This window comes from Setaria viridis, chromosome 8 (genome assembly GCF_005286985.2).
Source record: "Setaria viridis chromosome 8, Setaria_viridis_v4.0, whole genome shotgun sequence".
Classification (NCBI taxonomy): Eukaryota; Viridiplantae; Streptophyta; class Magnoliopsida; order Poales; family Poaceae; genus Setaria; species Setaria viridis.
The window spans coordinates 40,760,173-40,777,715 of NC_048270.2; the positions used below are offsets into that span (position 1 = coordinate 40,760,173).

At 44.1% G+C, this 17,543-nt stretch overlaps 1 protein-coding gene and 1 long non-coding RNA gene across 3 annotated transcripts; one reads left to right on the forward strand and one right to left on the reverse strand.

Moving 5' to 3' along the window:
* Positions 1-9,347: 9,347 nt before the first annotated feature.
* On the reverse strand, positions 9,348-11,364 carry LOC117866593 (uncharacterized). The gene is made up of 2 exons (XR_004642945.2): positions 9,670-11,364; positions 9,348-9,587 (listed from the first exon to the last, which is right to left on the reverse strand). It is a non-coding gene; the product is annotated as an uncharacterized lncRNA (long non-coding RNA).
* A 166-nt stretch (positions 11,365-11,530) lies between these two features.
* Positions 11,531-16,676, forward strand: LOC117866592 (disease resistance protein RGA2). Of its 2 annotated transcripts, none has more exons than XM_034750834.2 (3): positions 11,531-12,500; positions 12,819-15,856; positions 16,243-16,676. In XM_034750834.2, the coding sequence occupies exons 1-3, from the start codon at positions 11,674-11,676 to the stop codon at positions 16,278-16,280; spliced, it is 3,903 nt and encodes a 1,300-aa protein (XP_034606725.1). In that variant the 5' UTR covers positions 11,531-11,673; the 3' UTR covers positions 16,281-16,676. The 2 variants fall into 2 exon arrangements, with proteins under 2 accessions (XP_034606725.1, XP_034606726.1); XM_034750835.2 differs by having other exon boundaries at positions 12,819-15,814.
* Positions 16,677-17,543: the final 867 nt, after the last annotated feature.

Sequence of the window (17,543 nt, forward strand, 5' to 3'; positions counted from 1 at the left end):
AGTCACCCAGCAGCTTGCTCCTCCGTGCTGCGTAAAAGCTCTCTTGTGATCCGCAAGAAGCAGCGCCGCCGCCGGAGCATTGCCGGTCTTAGCTTCTGTTCAAACCGAAGTCCCTCCGCCCAAGTCTGCTTCTTTCCGACCCCAAGCTTTCCTTTCAGGAAGAAGGTGAGTTGCCGACCCCAGTCCGCCTCGCCCGACCCCTCCTATCCGCCCGACCCTATCTGTTCCGCCGACCCTTGTCCGCCTCGCCCGAGGGCTTGGCTGTGATCTTTTTCTTCAACTCGAGGGTGTATGTGTAAAACTTGGGAACCCTTCAGCGCTTGCGTCTAAGGACCCCCAGTTTATCACATCCTCTAGTTCGAGGATCAGACCACTAGTTCCTTTCCTACCCTTACCTCTTGATCATCATCAGCTCTCGAACCACCATAACCTCCTGCTCTTTGTCGCAAGTTTCTGGGCTCAGGCGAGCCATTGTTGCTGTTGAAATAACCGTCTATGCTAACCCTTGCATTGCATTCGTGTAGAGCTGCACCTCGCCGACGGCTTCTACGAGCTTCACCCGGCGCCAGAAGAAGAAGCTGTAGCCGAGCTCCTGTCCTCCGAAGCCGAAGTCGCCTCCGAAGTCGAGCAGTTCCCGTCCTCCTTGCTTGAAGGCAAGCCCCGGTTGCATGAAAATCCTACGTGTTTTACCAGACTTGCGCATGCCTTCTGTAACATGCTTGTGCATTTACGTATAGGAGTTGTGTGAAACCCTAGATGCATGACTTAGTTATCCCAGTGATCTGAGCACTAGCTGTTGGACCGAGTAGCTGCATTGGTTAACTAGGAGACGGTAAAAGTCGAGTGATTTCCTGTCACTCGCGAGTTGTAGGAGTTGCATGTTTACTCTCCTGTTATAACTATAAGGACGATGGACAGGGTAGGGTTTTGGTAACTTTTTGGTGGTCGAATGGTTGCCCCGTCTGTCTATGAAATCTTGCTAAGGCCTGACAGTGGTGGTGTTCGTGATCAAGTGTTTGAAAGTACTAGCCTCATACTTAGTATGGGATGAGGAAGCCTAGTACCGGATTGAACCTAGACGTGAGCGGTCGCCCCATTGTTCTTGGAACAGAGTTTCCCCTGCTGGTTGTCGCACGTGGTGGCAAGCGTGGTCACAGGATGGCAGAGGCCGGGTCTGTGGAACCTTGCACCAAAGGAAATGGGCCCGACACGGGTTAGGGGATTGATCAGGAAGGCCGACACAGGAAGCGACCTCCGGGTGCACGGATGTCGTGAGGCTAGGTTCACCATGCATGGTTAAAGAACTCGAATCGATTCGTCTGCCTCTCATAGTTTGAGATTGCTTGATCGCTATGTCACCCTGAGTAAATGAGGAATCTGATGATGGCAATGTTTGTTGTTATATCTACACATCTTGCTTGGTTCTATGAATGCTTAGAATAAGTGGCACAACCTAGACTGGTAATTGAACCTAGAACCGGAGCTAAAAATTGAAAATAGGGTTACTTAGTGCTTTTGGCAAACAAACCCCTCAGCCAAACAGCTTGCATGTCTAGAAGGAGGAGTAGTCCTTACTCCTATCGGTTAAGTCTTGTTGAGCTTAGTAGCTCAACCTTGTTGTGGCTCCTGTTTTTCAGGTGAAGTTGCTGCTTCCGACCCCTCTCTGGTTGGTGCTTGGCCGCCCCAGCTCCCGCCAGGCTGGACGGTCGAGTGGGATCCTTCCTCGGACGGCGAGGAGAGGAGCCAGTGATGTCCCGGTTGGCCTCACCAGGGATGTCCGACCCCGACGAAGTCTTCCGCTAGGGTTTTCTCTGTTGTTTTCTTGAAAACTTGTAAAACTCTGATGTTGGATTTCATGGCCGAACTAAATGGGTAAAACTTGTTCAACTCAGTGGACTTGTTGTATTCTCTGTAACCACTCACCTTCGTGTGGGTTTTGCTGAACTCGATCCTGTTTAAGTGGTTAAATCGGATGAAATCCGACGGCACTTCGTATTAACTCGGTTTAGGCAGGAGTGTCGCATATTAGGCGGCTTAACCCTGCTTAATCAAGCTAATCCGAGGTGGTTCCGCCACACATGGGCATCTAGAAGAAGATAAGGTGGGAGGGTGGGGGAGAAGATAAGGAAAGGGATCGGAGAAGATAAGGATGAGGGGGCACGCGTGGATAGGAATTTTGTCCCAGTTGGTAATTCCAACTGGGACTAAAGGCCCCTTTAGTTCCGGTTGGAATTACCAACCGAGAGTAAATTCTTAGTCCCGGTTGGTAATTCCTAGTTGGGACAACCAATTACTAGTTGGGAGGCAAGCTCCTACACAGTCGGTCACCAGCTTGCCGCTGGTTGCAGCCGCTGGTGTCAACACTGATGAGGTACCCGTCAAGCTTGACCACTACCTCTCCAAGATGGGTAGCGGGGGAAGGAAGAGGCGCTCGTCCTATGCACATGCTTGCAACATCGCTCTACCTACTCACCTCCAGCACCTTTGTGGCGACCACCAGCCCGACTCTACCATTTCCTGCGAGTTTCGACCATCGTCGCTCTACCTACTCACCTCCAGCACCTTTAACGCAACATCGAAGCAAGCAAAACATATCTTCTCTCTCATCATTCTTTCTCCATGAAACTAATAGGCAAGCCAGCAGCTCCCATCCTCTGCGCTAGAGGCTGAAGCAGAGCACCACAAGTCCACAACCCCATGACTCGTGTTGTACTGTAGCCAAGTTTAGGAACTTGATTGTACGTTTTTCGAGTTATGGGACTGGTGAAGTACTTTATTACTATTAAAACAAATGAGAACTGAAAGGACAGACTAACAAATAGTTTAGGGACTCGAGGATCTGGCGATACTCGAGATATGATCATTCAGGCTCGAATGAATTTTGGGAGAACAATTTTCAGGGAGACTATCATAGTGCATTTGGTTTCATCGCAACAGTATTATCTTTGGTAATGGCGTTGGGTCTATGGCTACGTGGAAATTGGATTTCAGAGAAGAAAACGACAGTGAAGCTTTCCTTGGATAATTGGATGAGTAATCTGTAACTTTTAAATCCTCCCCCTTTTTTCTCTTTGAGCCTGTGAGCTTTGTAACTTCTTTGTACATGCACTTTTTCTTTATATATATATACCAAAAAACAGGTATGGGACTCCCCTGCCAATTTGTTAAAAAAGGAAAGTGTTTTTTTGGGGGAAAATGTGTATTTTTCATACCTCAAGTATTGCAAAAGTGTGGCATTCATCTCTCATATTTCATTTGGTGAAAATCAACCCCACCTAAGTTTGATAATGGTTCAATGCCATCTAATGATGGTTTATGCCACAAAATTATTGGGCTAGTCCTTGCTTAGCAATGTAAGATGCTGAGTCGAATATGTAAAACCAATAAAAAATTAATAAATCCTCTAAATTTCCTATCAAATAAAAATTATCGGAAAAAATAATAAAACTGATTCACACCAAGCTATTATAGCAATTGACTCAACATTAGACATAGCTAAGCAAGGACTAAACCAATGTTATATGACACTAAACTATTGTCAAACTTAGGTAGGGATGATAAATGCATCAATTTAGTAAGTTAACGGGCTGATTTACACCAAATCAAACATAAAGAATAAATGCCACACTTTGGCCATACTTGAGAGATGAAAAATACAATTTTTCTATTTTTTATTCCTAAGTATTTTGATGTTTTACTTGATGAAAATTGATCCCTTAGCTAATTATATCGGTGCACGAATCATCCCCACCTCAACTTAACATTGGTTTAGTGCATAGTTTATGCCACACAATCATCTGGCTAATCACTACTTAACATTGTGGTTTCCCAGCCACACTGCCACATCCGAAAAGAGGACCTCGCTGGAGCTTTGATGTAGGGCAGTTTCAAGCATTTCTTAGATACTTAAAGACATGTTGACATTATTACATCAAACATTTGTATAGTCGGTTGGTAACCCCTTTGCACAGGGGTTTAAGCAAGCACCTGCAGCTGAACGTCCATGAAAACGTGGGATTTTACAAGTGAAAACTGGGCAACAAGATATAAACATCTACTAGAAATAGCATAAAAAAATTGAAAAAAAAAATCATTTTTGCACCTGGGCCGACCCGACTACTAGCCAGCCTAGCCAGCCTTATGTGTATTTTTCATGTGAAATATGCACGCGTGCAAATTCCTAAGTTCAGAACCATGACCTCCCCTCTAGCATGATCCTTCCATATACCAGCCCACTATATATGGAATAGGAAAATAGGAAAATATTCCCATCCACATCTATAAATTGTATCTTCACAAGTGGTTTTTTCCGTGAACCACTGCCTATGTGCAAATGTGTTTCCCAGTGTGGTTCAAAGGTACATGAGACTCATCCAACTAGGCAAGAAGCCCATAATCTAATAAGCATGTGGGAAGGCAGGGTAAATAAGGAAATTGTTTTTTAGTAATATATGTGGAAAACTCAAGAATAGGTAGTAGTGTGCCCCCACACCTTATCTATACTTTAACCGAATTTAGGATAAAGATTACCCATGAAAATAATATTATTATTCCATATCCTATAATAGTAAAAAGTAAAATGTCATCAATTGAGTTGTGGTAATGACTAGTATTAGGCAAAAACAACCAATATGCGAACAGATCAATCAGCAGGCAAGAGTAGTGTTCTGGTAGTTGTATATACTTCAACATTACCTTGGGCAACTTTGAAACTTCAAGGAAGGACATGCCCAAAAGTTACCTGATGTATTCCTTCCCCTTCGATGGCTGCTTGATAAAACCAAGAGCAATCCATTGGTGAATCAAATCATCTTCAGAAATATTATGGCCTTTTGGGAATATGGCACAATAAGAAAAGCATATCCTTAGTTGTGGTTGCATCCTTTCATAGCTTAGCTTCAAGGACGAGAGCACACCACCGTTATCAAAAGATTCATTCCAGGTATCACTGTTGTTTATTTTAGTCCATCCAGACAGATATTTGGACTGAAGCATGTATCCAAGTACTTGAGCTGCTAATGCCACACCTGCACATTTCTTTGCAATGTCCAATCCTATCTTCTCTAATCTTTCTTGGTAATGTTGATCTTCAAACCTGCTATATCTCTTAATTATTTCCCAGCATGTATAATCGTTCAAAGGCTGCAGCTTGTATGGTGTACATGTGGAAACTTTTCTTGCAATGTCTTCGATGCGCGTGGTTACTATGACATCTATGGTAGTGCCCTTCTTGCCCACCTGAAGCATACTCCTCAGTTTCTCCAACTCAATGTCCTTTTCCTCCCATAAGTCATCTAAAACAATAAGAACCTTCTTGCCACGGAGTAGGTTATCTAGGCACTGATTTATGGCTTCCAGTGTATCCCTATTCTGCTGGCCTCCTTCTATTGGTATTAGAGAAATTATAGAGCTTCCTATTTTCTTTAGACTGAAATCCCAGGACACATAAACCCATATACGATGATCATACTCCTTGAATTGTGCATCATTGTAAATTATTTCCTTGTTGGTACCTGCGGATAAGAGGTTTATGATTTCCTGCTTTTCTCTGTTCCTCTCTATTATTGGGTTTGCAGGCAAAAGAGATGATGTTTCACGATCGTCATCATGTTGCTCAAGAAATGTGCAAGTGCCACCGTCTGAGAATTTAAAATTCCGAAAGTCCTTGTTGATTTTCCTCAGTTCTTTTATCATGCTCTTCATACTTGAAAGCACTCCTGGCTTCTGCAAGAATTTCATTTATTCTCAGTTGGAATCTACACTAAGCAAAGAGGCTTCAGATCATATGAACTTACATGGAAATTGAACCACAAATTGAAGTAGGAATTTGCTAATCGGCTAGATATTTCAAATTTAAGAGGTCTGTATGTTAGCTGAGATGACCGATATTATCAGCTATTGTTGGTATCGAGGCCGGTACAAGATGGATGGCCTTTTTATTCCGGCCTGGGCACCAGTCTGGCTGATGCCCAAACGGGATTTACAAGCTTACATGTACGAGTAGCCTGTAGGTATTGAGCTATTATCCAACAACATCATCATCAGGTATATGAATCATCATCAGGTATATGAAACCCAGCCCAAGGAGTAGGTCCTGAGCAGCACAAAGGGGGAAAAATAAACCTTGCTAAAAAAGAAGGTACATTTCTTTGACACAAAATCAACTATAGGAGGAAACTCAATAATCCAAATGACTTATATAAGTAAGTTTGCGCAATATTACTTGCCTTAAATTTTAGGTGTATCCAAGTGCAACACACTTGCTATAGCCTAAAGTTTATTTGTGCGCACTAATTCACGGAATCACACGGCCGCACCTAACCCCTCTGAACTAAACTAAGCAAGGGGCTTAGTCACCCCCAACTTCCAACTTTAGCGCTATGCAAAAAGAAGATTCCCCATCACATCAAACTTGCGGTACATGCATGGAGTACTAAATGTAGACGAAATTAAAAACTAATTGTACAGTTTTGTTGTACTTTGCGAGACGAATCTTTTGAGCCTAATTAATCAATGTTTGGACAATAATTCACAAATACAAACGAAACGCTACAGTGTGCTACAGTATTGTAACAGTAATTTGGCATCTCCAAACTTTGGTAACTAAACAAGGGCTAGGCAGGCGTCGATATTGCTCCAGGTTGAATTAATAGTTTAGTTGAACAAAGTTTGCAGCATCCATGTGCTCTTGTCTGCTCTTTATTACCGGTGGGAGCGCACTATAGAAGTGTTTGGTTCGAATGTATAGATACTAATGTTTAGATGGAGGCTAATTTACGAGATGAATCTATTAAATCTAATTAGTCCATAATTTGACAATGTGGTGTTACAGTAACCATTTGCTAATGATGGATTAATTAGATTTAATAGATTCATCTCGCGAATTAGTCTAGGAATTATGCAATTAATTTTATAATTAGCTTATGTTTAATCCTTCTAATTAGCATCCGAACATCTGATGTGACAGGACTAAAGTTGTCCAAACCTTCCCTAATTGCCGTGGTCGGCGTGGAGCGCACTACATCTGATCTGTTGATCTGTTGGGTAGTGCTTTACTGTCAGCTGCTTAAAAAAACATGTTGGATGCTGATCTGTATTATCACATATTAAAAGGGCATGTGGTATGTTATTATAAAGATTAGATGCACGGACCTTACTGATAGTCGTGACATCATTAGGATTTCAATGGAGCGCGACAGCGCGTGAACAAAGCAAAGGTGCAGCAGGCCGGGTTGAATAGTTTAGTTGAACAAAGTTTGCAGCATCCATGTGCTCTTGTCTGCTCATGGAACGCACTACATCTGAATCATTGTCTCAACTTTCTGTTTATTTTGGGCGCTCCAAAGATGTTTTTCTATGGATGCAAAGGATTGCTACTTTAGTACTGTACTTGAGATATTGAGCCTATTCACTTCCTCGATGACAGAAATAACACGGTAATCAATCCAGTTTTTTTTCGAATCACACAGTACAGACGCATACACGCACGCACACTCACCCATACAAACACACACACGCACATAATCCTACTCCTATGAGCAGCTCTGTAGCATGTTCGCTTCAGCTTATTCAGCCGGCTTATCAGCCACCGAACAGTATTTTTCTCTCACAACAAATCAGCCGTTTCAGCTTTTCAGCCGGCTTATAAGTCCAGCCGAACAGGCCCCTGAAAGATTGAGCTAACAAATCCTCACTACTAGAAAACTGACCTTTCATCGCTAGCCTTAGTACCGGTTATTTTTGGATCCGGTACTAGTGCTAACATTAGTACTGGTTCAAAAGTTGGGAGCCCCCGGAGGCTACTTCTAGTACCGGATGGAGCTACCATTCGGTACTAGAGCCCAATCCCGTGCAACCCACGACAATTAGATTTTTTGGAGCCCCGTGCCTGCTGCTCTCTCTCTCCCTCCCGCATTCTTATCCACATGTTCCTCAACTCTCTCTCTCACTCTCTCCTGCATCCTCTCTCCCTCACTCTCTCTGCAGTGTGATGGCCGGATGGCGGCGGCGGCGCTCAGGTAGGGGAGGAGGAGAGGGGGTCGGTGGGGGTGGAGGGGCGGCACGGATGGCAGCGGCGCTCGGGTGGGGAAGGAGGAACCGGCAGCGGTGGGGGCCGGCGGCGGCGAGGGAGGAGAGGGACGGTGGGGGAGATCGGCAGCGGGGGGAGGGGGGGAGGGCAGCGAGGGAGGCGGATTCGAAGATTCATTTATGATATTCAGTCCGCGTGTGTGGATTCGAAGATTTTCTGTTGTGCCATTATTTTCTGGTACTGGATATGTGGAAGTGACTCTCAATAGACTTTTGAGAAGATTGAGTTAAGTGCAGAGATGGCTTGGAGGTGAACATTCTGCTATATTGTACCATTATTTTAGGATAATTGGCTACGTGAAGTCCACTACGAAGCATCTGTAATATTTAGTGCATATGCATCTTTATTGTCATGTTATGAGTGTAATCTCAATATGTTTCTTTAGTGATTGTTATGAATGTGGAATGGTGTAATTTTTATCTGAATTGTTTCAATCCATTATGAAGATTGATTGGTGTAAATTATGAATATTGATCAAATTCTTGATCTAATACGAAGACCTATGTCCATTTCTCGCGTAATATGATGCAGATGGACCGGAAATGGATGTATAATGTGGACAAATGTACTAAGGAGTTTGTTAATGGCTTGCATTATTTTCTCAAAGTGGCCAAAGTGAACAAGCCAGAGAACAGGTTCATATAATGCCCATGCTTCCAATGAAGTAATAAGAAGCACTATTCACATGCTTCCTAGGGGACTATTCACAACCACTTGTCTAGATACGGTTTCATGACTAACTATTTTGTTTGGACCAAGCACTCGAAAGAGGGGTTGTAATGGAAGATGGCGAAGAAGAGGTGGATGATAACAACTTTTCGGACTGGGCTCACTACAAGAGGAAGTGGTATTAATGACGGGATATGTGGTCGTTAAAAGTTATTAATGACCACAAAAATATGGTCATCCATGGTCATTAAAAGCTCTATTGTTAATACTATTAATGACCACATACAGTTTCCCGTCGTTACCTTTGCAACTACGGCACAATATGTGGTCGTTGATGCTTTACTAGAAACGACCACATTTCTAATATTAACAACCACAATTTTCATTGTTAGTATTATTACACCGCGTTGCATGAGGGATCACTGACCAGTTCTTAGTAATAACGACCACAATTTTATTATCGTTAACAACAATTCAGTAGGTATACATAGCATTAACGACTAGTTAGGCAACATTAACAACCACACTGTTATGGCTAATATTTTCACATCAACTACTTGTGGGGAGTTAACCACCACTTTGCACCATGTAGAAGAATGATATATCTTTTGATAATAGGAGAATTCATATTTGCAATGACAAACATAGTTCAACGTCTTTGAGATGGAGAAGAAACAATCCAAGACATGAAACTAACACAGGCTAACTTAAGGTCCATCCTGTAAAAGAAAAACTAGAAGCAAAAGCATATGCATATTCATGCAACGGTGACATCCTCATGAACCATTCACATGTCTTGCTTCTAATATCCATCATGATCTCTTGTTCCCTACAGTATGTAAGTTTCATATGAGCACCCAACAAAGGAAAGAAATCTGGAATAAATGATATTTTTGAGTGAACATGCTTACAGCTGATCCTGGTGAGTCATGTTGGCTACAGTTAGCACTCATATGCTTCTTCATCTGTGCCCATTCTTCTTCCATTCGGCTCATATGATTGTTAACCTTTCGATTTTCTTCATGATGTACTTGATTATCTTGCCGATGTGCTTCTCTTGCTTGCTCAGATTGTGCTAGTTTTTCACTGAGTTCCGGTCTAGTCTGAACGTTCACTGCACCAACATTCTGACTGGGGGGGGGGGGGGGTTTGAGATTGTAATTATCTATGGGCCCACAGGCCCTGTTATGTGTATTGGCTGGCTGGCAGCCCGCCTATGGGCGCTGCTGGCCTTGGCGAGTCATAGGTGGCGGCTAGGGTTCCTAACCCTAGCCGCCCCCCTGCGCCTGGTCTCCCAGGCCTATATATGGTTTTAGCCTGTGCTCCTGTATTATTAATCTAATCTTTCCTTGCCTATATCTCTGATAGACTCGTAAGTCCTTATTTATGTTTCTTTACGTGATACTGTTGTTGTTATTCACTGATGAAGCTACTATATGTATGAAACTTGCTCCCGGCATACATATAAGTAGCACTTGGTTTTGTTTTAAAATCGGGTGTGATAGCATCATTAGCACATCTACCATCATTGCCGCCCCCAAATGCCTTGCCCACACACACCTTGTCAGGGGAGGAAGAGGCTGCTAACGGGTCTTTGAGAAGGATGCATATGGAGGATTGGGATTGCGCACATGCGGTCGATGCTGAGGAGGTCGGTGTCAGAAGATTGAGCACTGCACACATGCCGCTAGGTTGACCAGCACTAGCCTTATCGACAGACCGGTGGGCACACATAGGGCACATAAGTGAGTGGATGGATTACCTTTCAATACTTGAGATTTCAAACACTATGGAAAAGTGGGCATTAGTCGTGTTTGGTGTGGAAAAGTGGGCATTAGTCGTGTTTGGAGGGAGTCATATCTCTCGAAAATCTAACCGGGACTAATCTTTTGGGACTAAAGGTCCTACTCTTTAGTCCCGGGTCACTCACACGGGACTAAAGACAACCTGACTTTTTGAAAATAAATAAAAAAACATGCACCAGCTGGAGTACCTGCTCGACACCCGTGATGCTCGACAAGTGGGCTATCCGCTGGAGTACCTGCCATTATTCCATCTCCAGCGTGCACGTCATGCAATGATGATACCGTGTCATTATAGTGGACGGTCGCAGGCCAGTCAAATGATGAATAGTGATAAAATTGGAGGGACATAGCACTCATAGCAAAGACTTGACCGCAGACTCCAATAATGGCCAACTGCCTGTAATAGCCAGCGGAGGCTCATCAGGTAGATGATGAAGCACTACAGAAATTTCGGTGTGAGCTTATTGTATCTTAAGGCAATTTCTGCTCATCTTCTTCTCAGGCAGCCTTCTGGGTTCCTCTCATTCGATCTGCCACTTCCTCTGATAGCACTGATGCAGATTCCCGATTTGTTATTGGGACAGAAACTTGGTCCGTTGCCCTGTGAATCTGTGATTACCAGTTACGCTTGTATCTGTATACATTTCCTGTGCTCACTTCTGAAATAGATGATGATATCCTATAAACAATATACAATTACGCTGATGGAGAGGACCATGAATGGTTTCCAAGAACATCTCTATCGTCCAGCTCACGCTAGCAGGTGAGACATGACTCCTCTGCTTGGCTGCTTGCCGCCGGGCCCTCCTCCCTCTGCTTTCGATTCCTCCCTCTGGTTGGGCCCTTACCCAAGAATAATTGGGAGTAGGAAGCAGCAGCACTGTTTGGCCAGCGGATGCCAGTGCAGTCAATGAAGGCCATGTGCGCTTGCCGTTTCAAGTGCTGAGCTGTTAGCCTGTTACGATCAGGAATCGTCAAAAGGCAAGCCATTTCTCAAGCTTTAGCTACTCATACGCGAAGTGCCGCCCTCTAACCGGTATCTTCTCCACTCGGCCATAGTGCTCCCCTCCCCTTCCCCTCTACTCTGAGTTCGCCTTCTCAAGAGCTCCGATGGCTGAACTAGCGGCCAGCCTGGTGGTGGGCCCACTGGTGTCCCTGGTGAAGGAGAAGGCGTCCAACTATCTCCTGGACAAGTACAAGGTGATGGAGGGTATGGAGAAGCAGCACGAGGTCCTCAAGCGCAAGCTGCCTGCCATCCTCGACGTCATCGCCGACGCTGAGAAGCAGGCGTCGTCCCACCGGGAAGGAGTGAAGGAATGGCTTGGCGGGCTCAAGACGGTGGCATACCAGGCGATCGACATCTTTGATGAGTTCGAGTATGAGGCGCTCCGTCGTCAAGCCAAGAAGAATGGGCACATCACCAAGCTTGGCAAGGCTGGAGTAAAGCTCTTTCCTACTCACAACCGTGTTATATTCCGTATCAGGATGGCCAGCAAGCTTCAACGCGTTGTTGACGCCATCAAGGACCTTGTGCATCACATGAACGAGTTTGGGTTCAACAGCCATCAACACCAGCAGGCACCAGCACTGAAGGAGGGGCGTGAGACGGATTCCAATATCGTTGATCCTAAAAATATTGTTAGCCGATCTAGGCATGAGGAAAGGAAGAAAATTGTTGAGATATTGGTCAACGATCAAGCTACCAATGGTGATCTCAAGGTTCTTCCCATCGTTGGAATGGGAGGTTTGGGCAAGACCACCCTCGCTCAGCTCATCTACAACGATCCTCAAGTCAAGGATCATTTTCAGCTACTAAAGTGGGTGTGTGTGTCAGATGATTTCAATCTGAGTAATCTTGCCAACAAAATTTGTAACGCTTCGGAGGGTTCCCTTGAAGAGGCACTGAAGAAGCTTCAGGAACAGCTTAAGGGAAAGAGGTAAGCTGGTGTTAATCAACTCGATTCTCTTACCCTCTATCGTGCTTTCAAGCTAAGTCACTCTTACTAATTTCTCAGTACATGCAGTGACCCGTTATTAGTTGTTTACAATAATCATTATTGTGTGTTGAAAGCAATAATTATTAATTGTTTACAATAATCATTATTGTGTGTTGAAAGCAATAATTATTAATTGTTTACAATAATCATTACTGCATTATTCCTCTATCATTATTGTGTGTTGGGGTGGCAAACCCGTCATTTGGCTATCTATTAGCTGGAAATAAAGGTGCTAATGTAAACAATTATCGGTAACAGGTACCTTCTTGTATTGGATGACGTATGGGATGAGGAGAGCTTCTTGGACAACTGGGAAAAGTTCAAGACCTGTCTTGAACAAGGTGGTGTCGGTAGTGCCGTACTGACAACGACCCGTAACACAGAAATAGCTCAATTAATGGGTACAATTGGGATCTCACACGAAAGGAAATACCTTGATGTCGGAACTTTGGGCAAGGAATTCATACAGGAAATTATTGAAACAAGAGCATTCAGTTTGCATAAGCGAGATGATGAGCTTGTAAACCTGGTTGGTCCGATTGCAGACAGATGTGCTGGGTCGCCATTGGCAGCCAAAGCTCTAGGGTCTATATTGCGTAAGAAGACCACTACGGAAGAATGGGAGGATGTGCTACAGAGAAGCAACATATGCACTGTTGAGACTGGAATTTTGCCTATACTTAAGCTTAGCTACGATGAGTTGCCAACTGACATGAAGCCATGCTTTACTTTTTGTGCTCTGTATCCAAAGGATTATCAAATTGATGTGGACAACCTTATCCAACTATGGATGGCTAATGGTTTTATCGTCTCCGAACAAAACAAGGTACCAATTGAAACCGTGGGTAAACGGATTGTCAACGAGATGGTTTCAAGGTCATTGTTCGAGTATGTGGAGCAAGATCCAACAAGGTTCGGGTATAGTTCTACAACTTTTTTGAAGATCCATGACCTTATGCACGATGTTGCAGTGTCTGCTACAGAAGACGAGTGCATATATATAACTGCTAAAATGATTGAAAGTGGTGAATTACTTCCAAGTGCTACCCGCCATGTACATTTTGAAACATGGGAGGGACAACTTTTTGCAAATATTGATATTTTATCTATCCGAACGTTGCTTGTAGTTCCTGAGGGATATTATCGAGATGAGCGGCATTCATCCAAATATAGTTCTCTGCGAGCACTTGCTCTACCAGCATCATATTATAAATATTTGCCAATGAAACCAAAGCATCTGCACCACCTTAGATACCTTGATATCTCTAAGAGTAGAGTCGAAGCACTTCCAGATGACATAAGCATACTATATAATCTTCAGACACTTAAACTTTCTGGTTGTAAGGAACTTAGTATGCTTCCGAAGCAAATGAAGTACATGACTGCCCTTTGTCATCTCTACACTGATGGATGCACGAAGTTACAGTGTATGCCTCCGGAGCTTGGACGACTCACCTCTCTTCGAACACTTACATGCTTTGTAGTGAGCAGTGACTCGGATTGTAGTAGTCTTGGAGAGCTAAAAAATTTGAACATTGGTGGTTCACTAGAGCTAAAGCAGCTCGAAAATGTGACAGAAGCAAGAAATGCAAGACAAGCAAATCTTGGAAATAAGAAGGAACTGAGACAGCTGTCATTAAGGTGGACAAGTGGTAAGGAGGAGGAACAGCAATGTAACGAGGTGCTAGAGGTTCTCGAAGTTCATGATAGACTACTAGCTCTAGAAATAGAAGGCTACCAAGGCACCAATTTTCCATTATGGATGGGTGTGTTAAGAAACATGGTTGAGCTTCGGCTATCTTGGTGTTGCAAATCTGAGCAGCTTCCTCCATTGTGCCAGTTACCAGCACTACAGCTTCTTCATTTGGAAGGATTGACAAAGTTGCAGTTCTTGTGCAGCAGTTGTACATCCTCCACATTTGGAAAGCTTAAGGATCTTAAGCTTGTTGGTCTTCATAATTTTGATAGGTTTTATGATCAGGTAGTGCAAGAAGAGCTAGTAGCATTTCCTCAGCTCGAGAAATTGTATATTCAAGGAAGCAGAAAATTGACAGCATTACCAGAAGCGGGAGTGCTCAGAAAATGGTATGATGGTGGAGAATATACAATGGTCCGCTCAGCATTCCCAGGATTGAAGAGCCTCGTATTGAAAAGTTTACGGAGCTTTGAGAGATGGGAACCACTACTATTCCCTTTGCTTGAGACTGTCCGTATTGATAGTTGCAACAAGTTAACCACTCTGCCTAGAGCACCAAAGCTCAGGGAACTATGCCTATCTATGAGATATGAAGAAACCCAACAGATGTCCCTGGGAGCAACTAGATATATGACGTCACTGTCCAATTTGGAACTGGAAAGAATCGAGGTGGATGGCAAGGACAAATGGGACTATATTTCATCTGTGACAAATATGCACCTTGACTCCTGCAGTTTGTTCTTCCAATCACATGCACTAGCTCTGTGGGCTTGTTTTCGGCAGCTGCAAGATCTGGTTATCTCTTGGTCGAATGACCTAATCTACTGGCCGGAAAATGAGTTCCAAAATTTGGTTTCCTTGCGGAGGCTGAAAATTGGGCATTGCGAGAGTCTGGTTGGATATGCTCCTGACCAGGCAACATTAGAAAGGAGCCAACTTTTGCCCTGCCTCGAGTCTCTACGTATATCTTTTTGCGATAGTCTGGTAGAGGTCTTCAACCCTACCCCTGCCCTCAAGAAGATGGATGTTGAATACTGTAAAAATCTGAAGACCATATCCTTCAAGCAACAGGACAAGACATCATTAAATGCAGGTCGTCCTAGCACTGACGTCATCATGGCATCCACTGCTGTACAGGAGGATCTCTCACCATCCGGCCGGAGTAATTTCCTTCCATCATCTCTAGAAACTCTGAGAATCGAGGAATGTGATGGATTGTTAGAGGTTCTCAATCTTCCCTCATCCCTTAAAGAAATAGATATTCGTGGTTGCTCCCAACTACAAATCCTATCAGGCGAGCTGGATGCACTCAAAAAGCTAACAGTTTGTAGGTGCCCAGAGTTGAGATCATTAGAATCATGCATGATCGAGATCCCAGCATTGGAACAGCTCACTCTGGTAGTTTGCAAAAACCTGACATCCTTGCCCAGTGGGACAGGAGAATACTCATCTCTCAGGGACCTATCGGTTAACAACTGTCCAGGTATAAAGTCACTTGTTTCAGACCTGCGGGAGCGGTATGGCATCCCAGTCAATCCACTAGATGTCATTTTTGAAGGTATCCTCAATCCACTAGATGCCATAAATGCCATTTTTGAAGGTACCCACTGAACATTCGTTTCGACAAAAATAATGCATAAATCCGTTCATTTATGTTATTATCCTCTTCAAGCTGATAAACGGGCAATTGGATGGAGCAATGCTCCTAGTTTTACGGAGTAGGCACTATGTTTTAGACTTTGCAAGTTTGTCCTGCCTTTTCAATTCTGATCAAACACGGTTTAGGACACTTAACGGTGTTAAGTTAGCTCCGAAAAACAAAACATTTTCACCGCTGCAAACATTGCTCCTGCACCTGTATTTTCAATAGAACTTGCATATATGTACATGTTCTGACATTATGACTTGTTTGTAAAATTGGATGAAGTTTATACCAAATTTGTATATATATTTGAAATTTTATTCAACTTTACAATTTTTTAACAGAACGCTCTCCATCGCTGCTTGGGCGTCTCTGCTCCTAGCTTCCTCCTCCTACGGGGCTTCTGTGTGAAGACCACACGCCCTGTAGTAGGTCTTGGACATGTCGGACATGGCACTCTTCATGGTATCAGCCAGTACATGCCTAGCTTCATTCGTGTGAATCTCCTGAGCAAAGGATGGCAAAGAGTGATGTGGTGGTGATACTAAAAAAGATTATAAAGGCTACGCCAAATCTGCATCAACCTCAAAGCAGAGTGCAGCCTAGTGAGTAGTCATTACCAAGGCAATTTCCCCTGCTAACTTGTGCAAGAGATGAATAGCATCAGCCATCTCTTATTTCATTTTTCTCCACTAGTTATTTGTATCCTATATAAGATTTCTGAACAGAAACTGTCATATGTAATATAAGTTTCTTCTATTGGAGTTTCTTTTTTGAACGAACAACTGTCAAATGTAGTTGAGTATCCATTTGGTATGCTCTGTATCCCACTATGTTTGGAATTGCTAAAGTGATTCACATGACCAAAGTCCAAAGGATGTCAATGAGATCGCGATCGAATTTAGTAGGTATTTGTAAAATAAAGGGGTCTCTGTGAAAATATTCGATCCAAACTAGGGAGGTATATGTAAAATACGGGAACCAAATTGAGAATAAGTGCATTCGGGGGCGGTGGACTTGGCATCCGGCGCCGCCACGCCGCCGGCCACCGCTGACCTTGCCGCCGTGCGTACCGCGCTCCCATCCATCGATACAATGCCAGCATGCCGAGTCCTCGATCCGCTCGCTCGGCTCCGGCCACCATCCTCTGACTAGGATCGCTCATTGCACTTGCAAGGTACCCTCCAGCCCCTTATTCTCCCTCCCATGAATGCCGTCGTCTCTCTCGCCGGTTTGTATGTGCGCTGATGACTGCTGCCGGCATCAGGCGGCACTCCAGCTGCTCGATGCTTTGCCCACAGGGCACACTGAGTGTTCACTGCCTACCGGCTTTCAAGGGCCACTAGCAGTAGTGCTAGAGCACATACATGAGTTCACTGCTCATACATCACATGGTGGCATGAATAAGATCTCTGTATCTTTCTATGAATAGAGAACAGGAGACGGTCGAATTACAAGTGCTTCATTGGGGCTAGAATGAAACAGGGGAGCACTGAAGGTCCGGTTCTGACCAATCCTAGAATGAAGAAGGGGGAGACAGAGACCCTACCTGGGGCTTACCTGTCACCCTAACCACCGCCAGCCCTCCATCGATGCCGCACGGGTAGCAAGGGCAAGCCGCTGGCTCGCTAGGATCTCGGCGGTC

Coding starts and splice junctions, on each gene's coding strand:
- LOC117866592 (XM_034750834.2), top strand. CDS start 11,674: ATGGCTGAACTAGCGGCCAGCCTGGTGGTGGGCCCACTGGTGTCCCTG. Junction 12,501..12,818: donor GAACAGCTTAAGGGAAAGAG/GTAAGCTGGTGT, acceptor TATCGGTAACAG/GTACCTTCTTGTATTGGATG. Junction 15,857..16,242: donor CATAAATGCCATTTTTGAAG/GTACCCACTGAA, acceptor ATTTTTTAACAG/AACGCTCTCCATCGCTGCTT.